This window comes from Scardinius erythrophthalmus (assembly GCF_964197995.2).
Source record: "Scardinius erythrophthalmus genome assembly, chromosome: 7".
NCBI lineage: Eukaryota > Metazoa > Chordata > Actinopteri > Cypriniformes > Leuciscidae > Scardinius > Scardinius erythrophthalmus.
Genome location: NC_138227.1, coordinates 36963227 through 36983901, shown reverse-complemented (window position 1 = coordinate 36983901; position 20675 = coordinate 36963227). Strand labels below are relative to the sequence as shown.

Below are 20675 nucleotides of genomic sequence, written 5' to 3'. Positions count from 1 at the left end.
TATATTTGTTTTGACAGTAATAACAGAACTGAACAAAACTGTTTTATTATGTATTTTATATGCTGTAAATTCTGTAATGTTCATACATAGCAAAACACATTTCTACATCAACAAATAAAGAGCACTGTCTGTCATTAAAGAGTCTCTTCAATAAAAAAACTTCATTGGGACAGGATTTGATGGATTATGTGACTCCATCAGTTTGTCTGCACCAAGTTTAAACTACATATCACACATGTAATATATCTCATTTGTGCGTTAATGGCTGTTATGTTAAATAAAATTGACTAATTAAGGGCGGCAAGTTATTTTCTCTTTTCTCCGATTGTGGAAAAATGCTTAAATATCAGGGAAAATATTAGTAACACCGGTTATCGTCGATCACTAATGTCTATGGCACATTGCTTGTTTTGTCAATGTAGAACAATGTGTAATCATTTTAGAAATATATCCTGATTTTCAGTGAATAGACTTACTGTAAATGAATCAAGTGGTGTAACAGTCAGGTAAAAAGAAATAAACAATTTTCTTGAAACCGTTTGCATTGGATTGTCATTTTGACTTGAAGCCCACTGCTAAAACTCAAGGGATAGTTCTCCCAAAAACGAAAAATCTGTCCTCATTTACTCAACCTCAAGTTGTTCCAAACCTGTATGAGTTTCTTTCCTCTGCTGAACACAAAATATGATATTTTGGACCCCATTGACTTCCATAGTATGTATTTTTTTTCCTACTATGAAAGTCAACGGGGACCAGAAACTGTTAAAATTAAGTAATTTATCAATAGGCTAATTTTGCACATTCACACTGTGAGGTTACTTTGAAACGATCAGTATTTTATAAATTGATATATAAATAAAACTTGACTGATGTTTTTTTGTTTTTTTTTTTCCAGAAAGAGGTGGATCGCTTCAGGAGACTCATCCGTTCTCCAGACACGGTGGAGGAACTCGATCGGACGTCGGGATGCAAAGCCTCCAAAGGCTCCAAGCAGCTCACCTGGGATGCTGTTTTCCGGTCTATCTCAGTTTTTATTTTTCCGTTATGTAATTCCATGGTGTGAGCTGACAGTGCGCTCACGATGGTTTTTCCTTACAGATTTTTACAAAAGTTCCTTCAGAAAGAGACAGAACTTCTGCAGTCAGGAAAAGCCAACGTATCCGCCACCACGCAAGCAAACCGGCAGAAAAAGATGCAGGAAATTAGCAGCCTGATGAAGTATTTCATCAGATGCGCCAACCAACGTAATGTCTGAGCTACTAATATGTCATGACAGTATTGTAGATATCAATGGATACAGAGCAATGTTTATTACTGTACATTAGATACATCCTGCTTCTGTTCTACAGGTGGTCCGAAGTTAAAGTGTGCCGAGCTGCTGTCCCATGTGGTGGAGGTCCTGCAGAGTCCGTTCAGCTGCGGGGCGTACGGCGAGGACTACAGCAGTATTCTGCTCAAGGACGTCCTGTCTGTGCGGAAATACTGGTGTGAGATGAACCAGCAGCAGTGGCACAGTGAGTGCGAGACCAGTCTACCATCCCCATTTCTCTGTATTCCCTATTCCTGAGGTTCTGAAACATTAAAGTCCCCCTGTAGTCAATAACTTTATCCTTTAAAACTCAACTTTAAGCACCAAAATTACATATTTAAACTGGTTTTACTTAAAAACAATTTATTCATGCCTTATAATAGCTTAAATGTAACTCTACACCCTTGCCTCATTTATTATACGTGGTTCTATGAATATGCAAATGAGCCCCGCCTCCACTCACTCACTCCAGCTCAGAGATCCACTCATTGACGATCACACGTTGATCTGATTGGTTACAAGGTAGTTTGTGATGTCAGAAACCCCAGCGATTTCAAACCGTGTTTTCGAGACTGTCTTTGGTTCACTGCAGTTTTAAGGAGAAAATACTCTGTAATGATGTTGACTGATGAATTTACACATGGTTAGTCTTAAAGCACATTAAAAACACCACATAGAGATATAAACAACATTAAAAGCTGGATTTTCACCACAGAGGGACTTTAAAATAACCTAGGTCAGTGTCTATTTTGCAATAAAAGCACGCATTATCCATACTTTTTTGTTTTTTTGCTAATAACGTTACATGTAGTTTTGTTAATAGTGTTAATCAGCCTTCCTGTTGTGGTTTTGTTTGTTGTGCAGGTCTGTTGGATCTGTACTGTGGGCTGTTCAATAGGAGATCCAAGTCCATTAACAGAGTCCAAGTGAGTCGCATCCTCTACACGGTTGTTTGGGGCTGTTGTGTCCAAACGGAGGGATTGTCCCACACTCTCTTCAACTTCTTCCTGAAGGCTCTGAGCAGCACCAGGTATCGTTTAACGCACGCCAAATATGTTTTTTTCTAATTAAAAATCACATGCTTAACTTGTGCTGTGATGCTGTTTCTCAGGGACGAAAGACAGCTGATGGTTCTGGAGAACCTGGTGTCTGCAGTGAACGTGTTTCTGCGCTCAGTGCTCCTGTCCTGCAGGAGGAGGGCGTGTGCTCTGGGCGAGGAGGTCCTGTCCGCTATGCTGTGTGTTTACACTCAGATGAGACCCAGCTCCACGCTGAAAGACGAGCTCGTGAAGTTTTTCCAGCTGCAGATTTGTGTTCATCACCCAAAAGGAGCAAAGACTTTAGAGACGGGTAATGATACAACAGTTTTTAAAAATGCACTGCTTTTTTGTATTTTTTGCTCTCGCATTTGTTTAAACAAACACACCATTGTAACTTGCAATTTCTTTAATAGTGTGGACATTCTGTTAAAGATCTTCTTCGGTGCGATGAAGTTACAGCACTGGCCGTTTACTTTCGTTTGTGCAAGAGACAACTGATTTCTCAAATTTAGTGTTCCTTGCAGAGGATGGAAAATTATAATTTCTTTTACAATTATTGGACCTTTTTGTTGCAAAAAACATTGCAAACTTTATAAATTAATCATAAATAACATGATATAAAAATCTGAAACTGCATTTCATGATCCCTTTAATACTTTTATTCAGCATTAAATTTATCTAAAGTTGCAATAAAGACATTTACATTGTTAGATACATTTCAAATAAATGCTAAATACATATTCATCAAAAAATCCTGACAATTTAATGTAACACGCTTTCCACCAAAATATTAAGCAGCACAGCTGTTTTCAACATTGATAATAATAAAAATATAGTTTCTTGAGCAGCAAATCATCCTATTGCGAATGATTTTTGAAGGATTATGTGACACTTAAGACTGGAGTATTTCAGCTTTGCCATCACAGGAATAAATTATATTATATTAAAATAGAAAACGGTTCTTTAAAGTAATAATATTTCACAATATTACTGTTTCATTTTACTTATTTTTAATTTTATTTTATATTTTCATTTTTTTATTATTATTAAATAAATGCGCTTTGAAAGAAACCTTTTTTCAAAAAGAAAAAAAAAGAAAAGTTAACACACCCCAAACTTTTGAACAGCAGTATATATTTAAAGAGACTGTACCTGATATTTTCTTCTTCTATTTGGGCAAAATGGTTTAAACCCCAAATAATATATTTTAAAAGCAATCATCTGTGAAAAGAAAACAGGCTTTGTGATGCCATCTACTGTTTATTATAGAGGATTGTAAGCTTGTTCCAGGGACGGAAAGTCTTGGCCAATAACATGCTCAGGAAAAAGGAGGTTGCACATATTCAACTCAGGGACAAAAATTATAAAATGAGCGAGAACATCATGAATCCACTTTCCAAACCGTGTTTTTGTATCTGAATCACTACTATATTAAAAAGTGTTTATATTGGGACTATTTTAGACTGGTTTGGGTCGTACTGCTGCGGAGGAGCCCAGTCATAGACTCGTCATAGACATAAACAGAGAGAAGTAGCTCCGGCTACAGTGTTCTTCCGCAAGACGCATGCAGTTCTGTTTATTAACCGCGAGAGCGCCAAAAGTTACGGACTGCAGCTTTAATGAAGTCTTGACCATGACTCTTTGCTGGCTCAGGTGCCCATGCGGAGGACTGGGTCAGATGGCAGGGTCAGCTCTGCGCCCTCTATGATGCCCTCGTCAGTGAGATCAGTCAGATCGGCAGCAGAGGGAAATATGCCACTGGCTCTCGGCATATTGCTGTGAAAGAAAATCTCATTGAACTGACCGCTGACGTCTGCCACCAGGTGATTCATGGAGGCTTAAATGCTGTTGCTGCTCAATCGTCATTCTTCTTCTTGTTTAATATTAATTAGGTACCTTGGCTGGAGTACTAAATACCAATACAGTAAATAAATAACATGGTATATCAATGTATTAGAGGTCCATAGTATTACCATCATCACTGTACCTGTACACTGTACTGTTTTTATAATAACAAAGCACTTTGTCGATTTGGTTAATCTTGTGTATCACTTGTTTCCATCAAATTCAGATATGTTGAATTCTAATGGCTTACAGTATTGACGAATGTGCCGTGTTTCTGTAGTTGTTCTGTCAAGGCACTCATGTTCAGGAAGTGACATCATCAGTCTGTCGGGACACTCAGCGGGACAGTCCGCAGAGCTGCAAACGCAGGCGAGTCGAGCAGCCGCTGACCAATTGGGAGGGGATACGATCCAAACTTCAGCCACACCACAGCGACTTCGACATTATACCCTGGTACAGTTTTATTTAAATTTAAAACACAAATAATCCTTCATTAGCAAAATTTATATATTTGTATATTGGGCCACTGGCAAAACCAGCAATGCAAGTTTGAAAGGTGGCGCCCCGACAAATCTCGCGAGAATCACGACTTGCTTTACGGCACGACGTCACATACATCAACAAGTACTACATTTGACAAGTACTATCACAGCAAACATTCAGATCTGTGTTAGAGCTGCCGCTAATCCGAGATGGTCCTCACTGCAGAACCCTAAATCCAGGGGCAGGAGTTGAATCCAGATCCAACTCCCCCCACCTTACATATACCTAAACCTACCCATCTCCACCCCCTGATCCCTAAACCCACCCCTAAACCTACCCATCTCCACCCCCTGATCCCTAAACCCACCCCTAAACCTACCCATCTCCACCCCTTATATCTGGATCCAACTCCGCCCCCTGGATCTCGTGTACTGCAGTGAGGTGCTACTGGCTAATCCAGAGAGAGCAGTTGTCATGTATAGATGTATAGAAAAGGTTTATAGTCCGTATATAAACACAGACGTCATCGGTAGCGAAATAGAGCAAATCACCTTTTGAAAGTAACTTGATGCTTCAAATTAAGATTGTATCAATTACATCGTTACACCAGTAGGTGTCGACAAGTGACTGTAAATTATTTGTCATTCAATCATTTATTCAATCATTCATTAAAAAATGCTGATTCATCCAGTAATGAAACAAGTGGACCTCGAGCCAAACACTCCCCCAGAATATTTTTTTCCCTTGGTCGAACATTATTAAAGTTAGAGCTTATTTAGAGATATCAGCCGGATCTCTAAATAAGCTCTAACTTTAATAATGTTCGACCAAGGGGAAAAAAGGCTTCTGGAGGGGTGTTTGGCTCAAGGTCATGGTGCAAAGGACCCTAGGTTGATTTTACTCCGAACCATCCCTTTAATTACATGTTATTTTGTTTAGTTGTCTATTCATAACCGGTTGGAGTATTTTAAACAAAAATAAATAAAAATATCTAGATTCATGCAGCTCTAGTCAGTACTAGCAAAAACTGTTGAATTTGTACTTTAAACTCCCCCTGTGGTGAAAATCAAGTTGTTAATGTTGTTTATATGTCTGTGTGGTGTTTTTAATATGCTTTAAGACAAACCATGTGTAAATTGAATTCATAAGTCAACATCATTACAGAGTATTTTCTCCTTAAAACTGCAGTGAACCAAAGACAGTCTCAAAAACACGCTTTGAAATCACTGGTGTTTCTGACGTCACATACTATTCTGACTAACTTACTGACTAGCACATCTGATTGGTCATTGCGTTCACACACTAAACATATATGATTGCGATTGGTTACAATGCTCAACACTTGTAAAAACACGCTATAAATAGAGAGCGTTTGAAAGCAGCGTCTCTCAGCAGGTACAGAATATACCCGGTACTCAATACTGCAGAAATGCTTGGAACTGTCAACATTTTTTTTTCATTACCGACTGTTACTGGTAATACCGGTACATTTGACGCCCCTAGGGCCAGATTTACCAACAGTACACTTTTGCACATCATCAGTAGATCACGCTCAGAACTTTCCACTCCCATCTGTCCTTTATAAGAGTTGCGCTCTCACGCTAATCTGCCCTGTTTAGTAAATCTGGCCCCTAGTATCTTAATATTGCGTGTTTGCAGTGTAGCATCTCTTCATGTGCGTCGACAGGTTACAGGTGGCAGCCGCTCTGATATCCCGATACCCCTGGATCCTGCCTGTGGACGAGCTCGTGCCTCTGCTGGGTCTGCTCTGCCAGCTTCAGGGCGAACAGCAGCGTCGGGGCGAGAGGGGCCCGTACGTCCTGCGCTGTCTGAGGGAGCTGGCCCTCTGCCACGCCACGGGCTCAGCCAACGCCTCGGCTCACGCTGCGGAGCTGGCCCGTCTGTGGGCCAGGGTCTGGGCTCTGGCTCTGCGTGGAGTCGGCTCAGCCCAGACCGGCACTTTGAGTCTGGAACTGCTGCGCACAATAGTGCAGGAATCTCTGGAGCCTGTTGATCGAGAGTTCTGGAAAGTCTTCTCTGGTGCCGTTTGCAAGCCTTCTCTGTGAGTTTCTTTGCACAGTGTTCAGCATTACAAGCTTAGCTTGAGTGTAACAATATTGGAGTTCATTATTCAATGAAATTCTTTTAATGCGGAAAATTATTTGCACTCATCTCTCCGTTTATAAAAAAAGAAATAATTTACAGTAATATGCTGAAGGATATATATGACTGAGACTTTTTTTGGCGGTGTAATTCTTATGTTTATAAATATAAGCATCATAAAATTTTCTTTACAGCAAATAAATATATACAAATTTTATTCTAAATTATATTCCATAGGAATAGCTTGATAAATGTTTCATTTTCAACCCATGTTTATTGTTTCCAAAATTATCACGAATCATTTGGTAACACTTTCTATGAAGCCCATGCTTATTATGAATTATAGCCCCATTTATACTTATTTATTAGTAAGTATTACTATTATAAACATATTCATAAAGACTCCTTAAGACCTATTCTGCTTTATTAGAACAGTTATAGTTACATTTATATTATTTTTTATAATTATGTAGAAGTCATGCATTTGCTTTTTCAATGCGCATGCTCATAAACCATTATACACTGACTTATAAATGATCAAATATAAAATAGTTTCAGAGACACCTGTTTGCTGTACCAATTAGTTATTAATTATGTCTTTAATGGCTACTGTTTGCATTAGAGGTCATGAATGGTAATTATGATTTGTTAAAATCTATATCTCCTCAGCCATATGCATGGTATTACTTATAGCAGTTTGGAATTATACTTTAAACAATATTGTTGCAAGTATTTTTTCAAATTTAAAAAGATTTTTTTCCAACTGTTTGTATTAATGATTTCTGTTTTTTTTTTTTTTTTTTTTTTTATTAAAGGAATCATTGTTCATTAGTTACATCTACAAGTAAACAACTTAAAATGCAAAATGAGCTTCAGCTTCATGATTCATTATACTAAAATCTTTAAATCTTCATGATTTCTTCACTTTACTTAAAACCATCAATGATGCATTTATAGAGGTTAGTAACTGTATTATCAGTCACAATAAGTATTTATAAGAACACAACACTGCTATTAATAACAATATATTCACTCATTTGACAGAAATTAATCTGAATTACTGAAAAAAAAGTCAGAACTATAATATAATAACATTATAGAAATACTGGTTGAATCTTTATAAATACATTCATGTAACCATACGGCTGACTAATTATTTATAAATCAGTGTATAATGGATTATGAACATGCCAATTAAAAAAGCAAATGCATGATTTATAAGTAATTATAAAAATAATATAAATGTAACTACTACTGTTCTTATAATGCAGTATAGGTCTTAATAAGTCATTATAAATGTATTTATTAAAAAGTAATACTTACTTGTAAGTATAAATGGAGCTATAATTCGTTATAGGTCTTCATAGAAAGTGTTATAAATTACAATTTCGACATTGGTGAAAAGTTTGAATGAGCAGAAATTTTGAAAAACTATTTATACATCACTACTTTTAAACCTTCTGCTACACCACATATACTTCCATTATAAGTGCATTTATGTCAGTCAGATTTACAGTAGTCAAAATTATTTTCTCCAGAAGTGACATTCAACATACAGTGAGGAAAATAAGTATTTGAACACCCTGCTATTTTGCAAGTTCTCCCACTTGGAAATCATGGAGGGGTCTGAAATTGTCATCGTAGGTGCATGTCCACTGTGAGAGACATAATCTAAAAAAAAAAAATCCAGAAATCACAATATATGATTTTTTAACTATTTATTTGTATGATACAGCTGCAAATAAGTATTTGAACACCTGAGAAAATCAATGTTAATATTTGGTACAGTAGCCTTTGTTTGCAATTACAGAGGTCAAACGTTTCCTGTAGTTTTTCACCAGGTTTGCACACACTGCAGGAGGGATTTTGGCCCACTCCTCCACACAGATCTTCTCTAGATCAGTCAGGTTTCTGGGCTGTCGCTGAGAAACACGGAGTTTGAGCTCCCTCCAAAGATTCTCTATTGGGTTTAGGTCTGGAGACTGGCTAGGCCACGCCAGAACCTTGATATGCTTCTTACAGAGCCACTCTTTGCTTATCCTGGCTGTGTGCTTCGGGTCATTGTCATGTTGGAAGACCCAGCCTCGACCCATCTTCAATGCTCTAACTGAGGGAAGGAGGTTGTTCCCCAAAATCTCGCAATACATGGCCCCAGTCATCCTCTCCTTAATACAGTGCAGTAACCTTGGAAACGGTGGTCCCAGCTCTTTTCAGGTCATTGACCAGCTCCTCCCGTGTAGTTCTGGGCTGATTTCTCACCTTTCTTAGGATCATTGAGACCCCACGAGGTGAGATCTTGCATGGAGCCCCAGTCCGAGGGAGACTGACAGTCATGTTTAGCTTCTTCCATTTTCTAATGATTGCTCCAACAGTGGACCTTTTTTCACCAAGCTGCTTGGCAATTTCCCATTTATCTAATGTCTCAAAACTGTCAGTAACGTTCACTTCTTATTGTTTCTCCTCAGCGTTGGCGCCCTCAGCTTGGCCCAGGCCTTGTTGAAGTGCTCCGTCCCCAAAAGCGTTCACAGTCGTGACGTCATCAGTGGAGTGCTGATGGAGACGGGTGGAGAGCCGCCCACCCTGAGAGACTCCGTCATCAGCTGGCTGCTCATGAACGAACACAACGAGGAGACGGAGGAGAACTGCAGACCTCACCTCATTATCACCAGGTCCAGCATCACCAGTTAGCATAGCATAGTGGCCAGTTTTGCATGGGAAAGCAACACTCTGGTTTCCTTCAAAAATGTAGTTTAGTGATTAGTCATTTTAATTTCTCGAATTCTATTGGGAAGCCACTACATTTCATCTTTGAATTTCAACAACTGAAGTTGCTACTAATGTAGGCCTACTGTAAATATTGGTAGCCTTCTGAATAATAATATTTTTTGTCTTTGTAGGGATTTTCCATTGAACCTCATTCCTAGAATTCTAGTGTCGTTGACATTGAAAGACAGCAGGGCAGGACTAACGTTTCTGATGGGCAGCCTGAAGCCAGAGAGGTGAGTGGAACAAAACTGGCTAACATACTACTCATACTATTGTTGCAGTATGTCTACTGTGCATAGTATGCAGATTTTATGTAAACATGGAGTACCCATTTTTTGGGGGGGGTATATTTAGGGTTGGGAATCGAAAATCGATTCCAATTCTGGAATCGAATACTTGAGGTCAGGAATCGGCCTTGACTAAATGTAAAATGTAAATGATAAGTCATATTTGAGGTTGATGAAAATTAGGTCAACATTTGAATTTCCTACCAGGCATACTGTAATTACCACAAGGACGACTAACCGACTGATAAAATCTTGGTCGACTAAGCTTCTTCTTGTCGACTAACATTTAAGTCATAGTGGTTTGCTATTGGTCGATCTCATGTGAGTGATAGTTTGTCCCAAAAAACACATCATCACGGAAAAGAAGAGATGTTCATGCACAAGGCAGAATACGTTTTTTTGATTAAAGATTATGAGGGAACATAAATAAAAATGAATATATACAAATAATGACGTGCACAGGAAATTTTTTTTTTAATAAATCCTGCAATACAGGGAACTACACTAACCTTTTCCACTGGTGGCACTTGCGCTACTAACTTTTTCAGTTACTGGCGCAAAACATGATTTGGTCGCACAAATTGTTTATAGTGAGCCGCTCTGCATAATAATGAACAATAATGAAACTATATTGCATACAGATGTGCTTTTTATTTTACTTGCCATCTTTTAAACCACATGCCTTCTTGTTTTTGTTTTCTTTAACATTGGTTGGGATAGATTTACTGCAATAGAAAATACAGTACACAATAAAGTGCAAAATGGATTTCAACATGCTATGGTTGGCACAGATGGGCAGACTCCTGAACTCTTAAGTAGTGATGCACCGATGTGAAAATTGTGGCCGATACCGATAATAACCGATATTAATATTGCTGTTATGGCCGATATCGATATCTCTGTATAGAAAACAAATTTACTGATAATCAAATAAAGAGAAATTTTCCAAAACAGAATTTTTTTTTTACTTTAGAAATGACTTATGTTGGGCACCTTTACCTGTGTGCAAAATATGTCACACATAGGACACACACATGCATTATATTGCATTGCATTGCATATAATGTGTGCTGGTCTAAAATTAAGAAACCCCTAGAAAACAGTAAAAAAAAAAAACAGGTGTACAATAAAGATAGGCTACTTAATTTATTATTCCAATAACCAAATATGATACTAAATAGCACAGGGAAAAGGGCTTCTATTTGTGACGTGCTGTTTTTGCATTTGAACACTGCACATTTTAAACAGGACAGGCATTAGCTGCATAATTTTGTTAGCCAATACAAACATATTTATAGAAAACAGTTGACAATGAATAGACAGGAGTCCAATAATAGCATAACGAATCACTTATTCTAAAAATAATATCAAGTAGGCTAAGTTTGACGAATCCGACATATAACGAGGGCTGTGTTGTAAAACGTCCGTCATTTAACGAATTTTAAAAACACGGATGGATAATACAATATGCTTTCCGACATTTTGACAGAAAAAAACCCAAGCAAGAACAAAATTTAAACTATAGCCTGTCAATTTTCATTTTACAATTATCTTCTCTCTGTGTGTGCGCGCGCGCGTCTGTATTAGTGTGAGAGAGAGAGCTCGCGAGTCGCGCAGATACAATGGTACGTTTTAATCTAAGTAACGGTCACGGGGCTGAAGCCAACTTGATGTGTTGAATGCTCAGAGCAGGTTATAAAACGTATTCTTAAAATACACATTTCTGTTTTAATAAATGCTCATAGTAAATCATAGCACATTGCCTAAAACATAGGTACAAAAATAATCAGTGATACATTTGCGACCCATTAAAAATTTTGGTCGCAATGGCATTTCAAAAGGTCGCATATGCGACCATTTTGGTCGCAGTGTAGTTCCCTGCAATATTACATTAAAAAATTGTCAATATTGATTTCATGGTGACTTCAAAAGTTGAGAATTGATACTAATGTCTCTAATAATATTAATGGTTCTGTCTGATATTATGTCTTTGTGTCCTATACAGTTTCTCTTCCCAGAGTTCTTCCCTCACTGAGGCGAAAGACACTTTGGGAGAGGTTGAAGGTCTCTTCCTGCAGTTCAGTTTTGATGACACCCCTCCCAGCACTAAAGTTACAGCCGATAGAGACGGTGTTTACTCAGAGAAACCACAGTTCACTGTTATTCCAGCTCTCAGAAAAAAACTCGAGGACAGTCTCCTGTCTGTCGCGGAGCAGCTCTTTAACTGCTACACTCCTGATGTAAGTATAGTAGACTTTTTAAGCACCGCTATACTATAATAGACACATTTTGCTTCACAAATGGCAAAACTGAGGGCTGAAACAATACAATAAACAATTGATTCACACTATGTAAAGTATGAACTCTTTATTGCAGTTAGATCTGATCTGTAGTGTCTTCATTTATCTCCCTCACTCTCTCCACAGAGTTCAAACACTCCTCACGAGTGTGTGCTGCGCTGTGCTTCGCTGCTCACTGGAGTTCTGGCTGCGTACGTGTGTATGGGACTCCTCACAGAAGAAGAGGCCTGTCGCTCGCCCCTCTTCCTTAAAGCCAAGGTGGGGTTTTCCATCCATGACATCCATTTATCTTCATCAATATGGTTTAAAGGGGTCATGATGACATGAGAAATCAGATTTGCCTTGAACTTTCGATAGACTTCTTTGTACCATTAAAACATTCTGCAAGTTTCACAGCTCCTCATTGTAAACAAAGCATTTATTTAATTAAGCTCCAAAAATGGCTCGTTTTGATAATGCGGGATCTGTGACGTCACAAAATACATTTGCAAATGACCGCCTCCAGAGCAAGACATCGATAAATAGTTTCTAAATAGGTTTTCATTATCGTACCATAGGCCCACTGGCGTTTACTCGTTTAACCCTCTGAGGTCGACAAACGCGCCGGCGCGTTTTGCTGGATTTTCTCCACATTGTAGCACTTTAAACTTAAATTTCTCCGTCATTTATGGTCATACAGAAAAAATAAATATAAAAAAAGAATCTGTGGTATTTCTACTTTTGTATGTGTCCACTTCCAATCAAATCAAAACATTGTGCTTTTGTAAAATAAAGAAAATAAACAGTGTGTGCGTTCTGCCTCTCCGTCGCGGTGAACTTTTTTTTCTTGAGCACGTCTATAAACTGAAACAAAACTCAGCGAATACTTGTTACACATTTATGAGCCATACACCTTTCTAAACATTTAAGTGTGTACTTTTAAATGATCGGATTCAAAACGAAAACAAATATTCTCTGTTTAAGTAATTTGTATAAAACCAACAAGATGTCCAGCTTCTCAAACGCTTCCTAATTATTTTTAATTCGGCCACGCCCACTCGCGCAAAAGATATTCACATGCAAATCTCCACAGGGAACGCGATCGCCCTCATTACCTCAACAACAAAACACTTCACTTCACTTTTCGTCGAGTTTGAAAGACGTGCCTGAGCTTACATTGGATTTACATCAGAAGAAGAAGAACGATATTTGAAGACAAGAAAGATAAGGTAAGAAATTCTTACATATTAGTTTGCTATTGTTGCATAAATTTCACATTGCAGTTGAACTGTTGCTAAATATATGGTGAATATTATAATATTTAGACCCGTGTTTACTGTTACTGTGTTTGTGGATATCTGCTCAAACGTAGATAGGCTATGTATATGGTAGGCCTAACCATAATGTTTTATATTTGATCGCAATCGCGTTTTAATGTATCATATTTTTGATTGCGATCGCGTTTTAATGTATCATATTTTGGAAAAGCAAAACGCTCCAAACGGCTTCATGTTTTTACTATTATCTCATTTCATATCATCATAACGAATGGAAACATTTGAAGTAACATGATAATCAATATATTTTTCTCTAGCTTAGTTGTTACTGAAATCTTTTTGAAAATATATATAGGCTGCTATATTGTTATTATTTTATGCAGCACTACGCATAGCCTATACCTACAAGGCACAACAAACCTGGTGTTCATTATATATTGTTGGAAACATTTGTGTGAGTGTGTGTGTGTATTCTGTGAATTAAAAAGCAATTTTAACAAGAAAAATCTAAAATGTATTCCCAAAATCGTGCAGGCCTTTCTCTTGATATCAGTATGTTCACTTTTTTTTTTTTTCAGGGCCCAGATGCCACTGAGTCCTGCTGACTTCAACATTCACAGTACATGTCTCTGTACATGAACATGGTAAAGTGAAAATCAAACACCTTAGAAAATGAAAGGTATGTACAATGTTTTTAGGAATGGCACAAAGGTCTCTTTCTTCAATAAGTGCTTTTTTGTTGTGTATCTTTGGATTATGTTGTGTTGTAAATAAATCCAAACAATTTTAAAAGCCATTCTTTTTTAAATCTCCTCATTCTTTGTGCAAGGTTGGTCAGAATGATGGGCCCTGATAAGCTCCTAATAGGGCCATTAGGGAGGTTCTTTGTCTTTCTCAGGTGTGGAAAGCTTTCATATTAATGAGGTGATCCGCCCCTTCGCATATTGCTTTCTAACACAAAACACGTCGTAAAATTTTTAAATCAATATATTGTCTTCTCTGAATGAGCAGTCAGGGTGATTCTCACATAGTTTTAGAGCAAATATTCTAGGCTACGTGATACAATTTTCAAAAGTCTTGTGAAGAAATAATCAGTATGGGTTTCATGACCTTATTTCAGTGAGAATTTATTTTTGTATTTTCACAAACCACGCATAAATGTCATTATCTCAAAACTACAAACTTTTACATACATGCTGCTGATATATTATTGTAGCAGAGTTTGTGCTGAATACAGTGTAATTAGACTTTAGCCATGAAAATGTCACAAGTAACAGAAATAACCACAAATGTCAGAGCATGTCAGAACACCTCCAGGGCCCAGAAAACAGCTCAGACCTCAGAGGGTTAACGGCTAACATTTGTCTTCGCCGGATGTATCCACACACTTGAGTCTGTCGAAAACAGGACAAGAGAAAAGTTAAAAAATGCTTTGACACGTCCTGTTCAAACAGCTCATTTTATTTGAATGGCTTCCCAGATTGTGTCTGAAGTTTGTTCAGAGCATTTGACTGCAGATTGTTTTTTAGGCACAGTGTAATGGTGAGTTTGCAAAGAAAATTTTAGGAGCTTTCGCACCAGATAGTTATATGAACTTAGTTATAGAAACTAGCCACCAGTGTGTTTCCCTGAGAACCAATGGTTCCCTTAGGAATGGTTCCCGCGCTTGTTGTGGCTTTTATTTTGATGGCTCCGAGAACGCCAGACCCTGAGCAAACAAACAGCGCTCGCATTCTCCGTGTTCATTAGTTTACAATCATGCATTTCTGCTCAGCTAGTGACACTGGACATCAACCACAAGGCATACGCTAATAACTTTTCAAATACGGTCTACTTTCAATGTATAACAGTTCTATCTAATAACGTATTAGACAGAACTGTTACACATTGAAAGTAGACCGTATTTGAAAAGTTATTAGCGTATGCCTTGTGGTTGATGTCCAGTGTCACTAGCTGAGCAGAAATGCAGGATCATGTTTAGCTTGGTTTGTTGGATTTTCTCCTCAGCGTAAAGGTTAAGATGTTCATCTATCACTGTTTTCCATGTTCGTTAGAGTTAATTTGTGGAGTAAATATATAGGCTATAATCTGTGTGTTTACACAGCCTTTTTAAAAATGGCGGGTGCTGGTGTTTCGCGTGTGTTCGGCCAATCAGCGAACACTAACGTCTCTGGTAGTTCCTATACCGCTGGTTTAGACCGACTCTGAAGTAGGAGCTCAATTAGTTCCTTTAAAAGGAGTTCCTAGATCTAAAATCATTCCAAGTTCCTGCGGTGCGAATACGGCAAAAAGCGGTAACTTCCGCCATCAGTTCTAGGAGCTATGAAAAGGATCCTCTGGTGCGAAAGACCCTTTTGTTGAAAAATGAAGCAGTCTTGGCTCTGACAACAGCTATCGCAACCCGTAAGTGAACAATTTGATAATGTAAATTATGGTTTTATATGGATAATGTGTTCAAAACACTAACTCGCGTTCAATAGTGAGTAGGCGTTGATACTGTTTCCTATTCAGTGAAGTTAGCCAATCATAACAGTGGCTGTTTACTGACAAGCCTTAAAGGAGCTGCCCCTTAAAAACAGATCATTTCAGACAGAGGCTCAGAGTGAGGGTTGAAAATATTTCTTTTTCAGGTCATAAACATTTTTTTTTTTTTTTTGTGCATGAAACTTTAAAGTCCCCCTGTAGTCAATAATTATATGCCTTAAAACTCGTCTTTGATCACCAAAATTACATATTTAAAAGTGTTTTCCTTGGAAAAAAATGTCTTCATGCCTTAAAATAGCTTGAATGTAACTCTACACCCTTGCCTCATTTAATATACACGGTTCTATGAATATGCAAATTAGCCCCACCTCCACTCACTCACTCCAGCTCAGAGATCCACTCGTTGACGATCACACGTTGATCTGATTGGTTACAAGGTAGTTTGTGACGTCAGAAACCCCAGCGATTTCAAACCGTGTTTTTGAGACTGTCTTTGGTTCACTGCAGTTTTAAGGAGAAAATACTCAGCAATGGTGTTGACTTATGAATTTACACATGGTTTGTCTTAAAGCATATTTAAAACACCATCTTACACAAATAAACAACATTAAAGCTTGATTTTCGACACCACAGGAGGACTTTAACATTATAAGTGAACCTTAAGGAACAAATATTAAAAAAAATCCATGTACATGTATGACCCCTTTAAATTGACTTAATTTAAAAGATATCATTATTAATTGTATTCCTGGAAATGGTAATAAATAAATAAAATCCATTTAAAGGGATAGTTCACCCAAATATGAAAATTCTGTCATAATTTATTCGACCTCAAGTTGTTCTAAACCTCTATGAATCTCTCTCTTCTGCTGAACACAAAAGAAGGTATTTTGAAAAATGTTGGTTAATGGACCCCAATAACTTCCATAGTGTGAAAAAAAATAAAATACTATGGAAGTCGAACCCTTTAACTGTTTGGTTTCTGACATTCTTTAAAATATCTTCTTTTGTGTTCTGCAGAAGATGCCATTAAACAAACATTTTAAATATAAAATATTGAAAATACTGTATTTCTGTTGTTTTCACAATGATTTGGAGCTTCAATTGAAAATGTATTACAAATTATTGGTGCAAAAAATGTCAGAATTCTGTGTTATTTTTCTTTCTACCATCGACAGCCTTAATTATTTGATTTAAAATGCATGTACATAACTCATTACTCTATAGCCTGGTAATTAATTACTATTTCCTTCCTTTGTAGGCATTGATTCAGGAATTTAGTCATTACTTATCAACAGCAAAGAGCAGATTGGCTGAGAACGATACCATCACATCAATTCAGTCAGTGATGCTGTTGTGCTCTGATAGTATTAGTAGAAGAGAAAAGGTAAGCTACAGTATACAGTGTCACCAAATACAAGGTATGAGTGTTATTTTCTTATTCAATATTTACAGTTTTGTATTTTACAAATACTGTAATACTAAGTTTTTATTTAAATATATTTTCAGGTCAATCAAAAATCCAATGTTTCTTAAAGGGATAGTCCACCCAAAAATGTAAATTCTGTCAATGTTTTATTCACCTCGAAGTTGTTCCATCCAAACCTGGTTGCCATTTATTCTTCTGCAGAAAATAATAAAAAATTTTTTGAAGAAGATTGGAAACTGAACATTGGAGCCCATTAACCCATTAACCTGACAAAGATTTTATTTTTCATTGCGCTTCTCTTTTAAGGTCATTTCATTTACAGAATGCATTTGGCATGAGATTTTATCAAAAGTGCCTTATGTTGCAAGTCAATGCGTTCTCTGGGAATCAAAATCCCATGACCTCGCCGTTGCCAGTGCCATGCTCTGTTGTTTGAGCTATGGGATTGCGCCGTGAATATACATATTTTTCTGCTTCAAAATATGTCATTGGCTCGTGTGTAAAACTTCCTTGTGAGCCAAATTGTTCTTTCAAGTCAGTTCTTTTCAAAGGTTTGGTCAAACAGGTTCATAGGTCTGAATGATGCATTTAAAAAAAATCCTTATCCAGTAACCTCAAAATAACTCCACTGATTTTACATTTTTTTCTAGGATGACAAAGTTTCTACCATATCTCGCATTTTATTCATGAAGACTTTGCCTGTGAGGTTGCTGAACGACCTGTGTGACATATCTAAGCAACTGGTGAGACTTACTGACACGTCACTACAGATGTCCACATCTCCTGAATGAGTCTACAGGAAGTTACGGGAGACATGTTTGTTTATGAATAAGCAGCAAAAATGTCAATTTGATCACCAAAAAATGTTTTAATATTTTTGAAAAGACAGAAATTATACGATTTACCTTATTATTTATGTTTTTTTTCAGTTAGAGATGATACTGAGATTTTACAACCAACCTTCTAGGTGTGGGTGATATGATAAGTTTATGTCACAAATTCAGAACAGCGTGCGAATGAGGCCGGTATATACTGCTAAACATGTGATGTAAATGTGTGTGGCATTGTACAGTATGTCGGGACGGAGGCGCCAGAACTGATTGCACTGTAGCACAATACTACGATTTCTCTTCAATGGCAGATCGTGGAGACATTTTAATGTTTCACAATCTAAAATCATATCACACACCCCTACAAACTTCTGTTATTTGACACTCATCTAAAGTGCACCTTTTACTTTTGCAGTTGAGCAACTCGAGTAAAAAAGACCACACAGTCATGGAGAACGACCCAATGGATGAAGATCAAGTGGATGCGAGCAGAAACCAAACGGACAATCAGGAGGAGATTGATCTGTTTGAAGATGGAGATGGGACGCACCTCAGCACTTCCAGACCTTGCCAGTCCAATGACGAAGCTTGCGATTCAAAATTCAGCACAGGTGCTCAGCGAGACTGGAGAACTCAATATAATCAGGGATGGGATTTCATATTTCGCAGCTGTTAAGATCACGTAATTGATTTTTTCTCCTCATTTTCGATCGTAGGGACCAAGAGTGCATTATCCGAGGAGCATTTATCAAGACAAGACTTGGCCTTCCTGTCTGTGCTTGGATTCCTGTCGCTCTGTGGATCCTCAGAGCTCAACGGTGGATTTTCCTTCAAACCTCTGGACACTCAACGCAAATTGCTCAAACTACTGGACCTCACAGACTTTTCTCAGATGCTTCACCTCCACATGGTGATTATGATTTCTTAATGTACTGACTCCATAGACCAGGGATCAGCAACTCCGGTCCTGGAGGGCCACTGTCCTGCAGAGTTTAGCTTCAGCCCTGATAAAAACTCACCTGCCTGTATCTATCTAGTAATCCTGAAAACACTGATTGCCTTGTTCAGGTGTGTTTAATTAGGGTTGGAGCTAAACTCTGCAGGACAGTGGCCCTCCAGGACCGGAGTTGCTGATCCCTGCCATAGACTGTATAAAACAATGGACGTAGTGTCCGTGACATTACTCGTAGTTTTCTGAAGAGCATTTTTATAGCCTAAAGTGGGCAGAGCCGGCCGTCGCCATCTTGGCAGGGCGTCACTCCTGGTAACCGGAAGTGGGCAAAGAGGCGGGATTAGTTATTGGTGGCTAATAGACAGCAGACAAACGGCTAGTAGTGACATCAGCGGCAATTCACCTGTCACTCAAGTGGCCACACCCTTAATTATGCAGAACTTTAAGTCAAGTCAAGTCACAATGTAGATTGTTTCAAAGCAGCTTTACCGAGATAAATGTATAATTTAAGGTAACAGAGATTGTTTTGGCTTTATAGCGGTTAGAATTTAATAAAGTTATTTTCCAGCTAAAGTTAGTTTTGATTGATTCGCTTTCGTTGCAACGATCAAAGGCTCAATATAATTTAAATTGATGAGTTATAAAAAAAAAATCAACCCCCCCTCACAGTTGTCATGAAGGGCAAAATTAGCTATACAGACCAAAACCACTTTTTGTACCCAGCTGAAAACATATTTGTTTCTGCTTTAAAGGTGGAGCATGTTAAAATGGGCGGTCTATGGGATTTTGCAGCCTGTCTCTAGCGGCCAGTCGATGAATTGCAGTTTAAGTCACTTCCGTTTTTGGATTCAAATGAGAGAGACCGGAAGGTTGCCTCTTGGCTGACTCTTATATATAATTGAAACATTGAATTATGTCAAAGACTGTTCATGGGGTTATCTAGGAAAGTAGCCTCGTGTAGATAAACCTTCAGACTGGCGGCAGAAGGTCTAGACCAGGGATAGACAACTCCGGTCCTGGAGGGCCACAGTCCTGCAGAGTTTAGCTTCAGTCCTCATAAAAACTCACCTTCCTGTATCTGTTTAGTAATCCTGAAAACACTGATTGCCTTGTTCAGGTGTGTTTAATTAGGGTTGGAGCTAAACTCTGCAGGACAGTGGCCCTCCAGGACCGGAGTTGTCTATCCCTGGTCTAGACTCTGTCGCAGCTTTCATTGGCCAAGGAGCGCCCAGAGGCCATCTGACTGACATGTGACGCAACCAATCACAATTTGTTTTTTCTCTGCGTCATGTTTAGGGGTGTGAAAATGTAAAGTTGATGTCCCTACGATAACAACCCAGCATGCATCTAATAAATTATTCTTTTAAAGTCCCCCTGTACTTAATAATTGTATCCTTTATAACTCATCTTTGATCACCAAAATTACATATTTAAATGTTTTTTCCTTTTTCTTCATCCATTACTTGTGTAGTATCTTTCCCTGCTGAAGAAACTGCCAGCTGAAGTCTCATCTCTGGATCCTGAAGAATTTGATACTCTTCTCAGGCCTCTGGCGTAAGGATTCCTCCGTTTCCCCTATGTTCTGTTCAAT

The 20675-nt window shown here is 38.1% G+C and overlaps 1 protein-coding gene across 2 annotated transcripts in view; it reads left to right on the top strand.

Moving 5' to 3' along the window:
- atm (ATM serine/threonine kinase) overlaps nucleotides 1-20675 on the top strand; it is a 77645-nt gene that overhangs the window by 892 nt on the left and 56078 nt on the right. For both annotated transcript variants that reach the window (XR_014030395.1, XM_081369709.1), the window contains exons 2-18: nucleotides 896-1017; nucleotides 1099-1244; nucleotides 1350-1514; nucleotides 2174-2339; nucleotides 2421-2659; nucleotides 4003-4172; nucleotides 4475-4647; nucleotides 6365-6739; nucleotides 9246-9449; nucleotides 9678-9779; nucleotides 11839-12073; nucleotides 12260-12391; nucleotides 17135-17260; nucleotides 17953-18045; nucleotides 18548-18743; nucleotides 18849-19042; nucleotides 20556-20638. Coding sequence is in view for 1 of the 2 variants with exons in the window: in XM_081369709.1 (XP_081225835.1) it covers nucleotides 896-1017; nucleotides 1099-1244; nucleotides 1350-1514; nucleotides 2174-2339; nucleotides 2421-2659; nucleotides 4003-4172; nucleotides 4475-4647; nucleotides 6365-6739; nucleotides 9246-9449; nucleotides 9678-9779; nucleotides 11839-12073; nucleotides 12260-12391; nucleotides 17135-17260; nucleotides 17953-18045; nucleotides 18548-18743; nucleotides 18849-19042; nucleotides 20556-20638 (2921 nt within the window). In the remaining variant the exon portion in view is untranslated. The remainder of the gene's footprint in view (nucleotides 1-895; nucleotides 1018-1098; nucleotides 1245-1349; nucleotides 1515-2173; nucleotides 2340-2420; nucleotides 2660-4002; nucleotides 4173-4474; nucleotides 4648-6364; nucleotides 6740-9245; nucleotides 9450-9677; nucleotides 9780-11838; nucleotides 12074-12259; nucleotides 12392-17134; nucleotides 17261-17952; nucleotides 18046-18547; nucleotides 18744-18848; nucleotides 19043-20555; nucleotides 20639-20675) is intronic.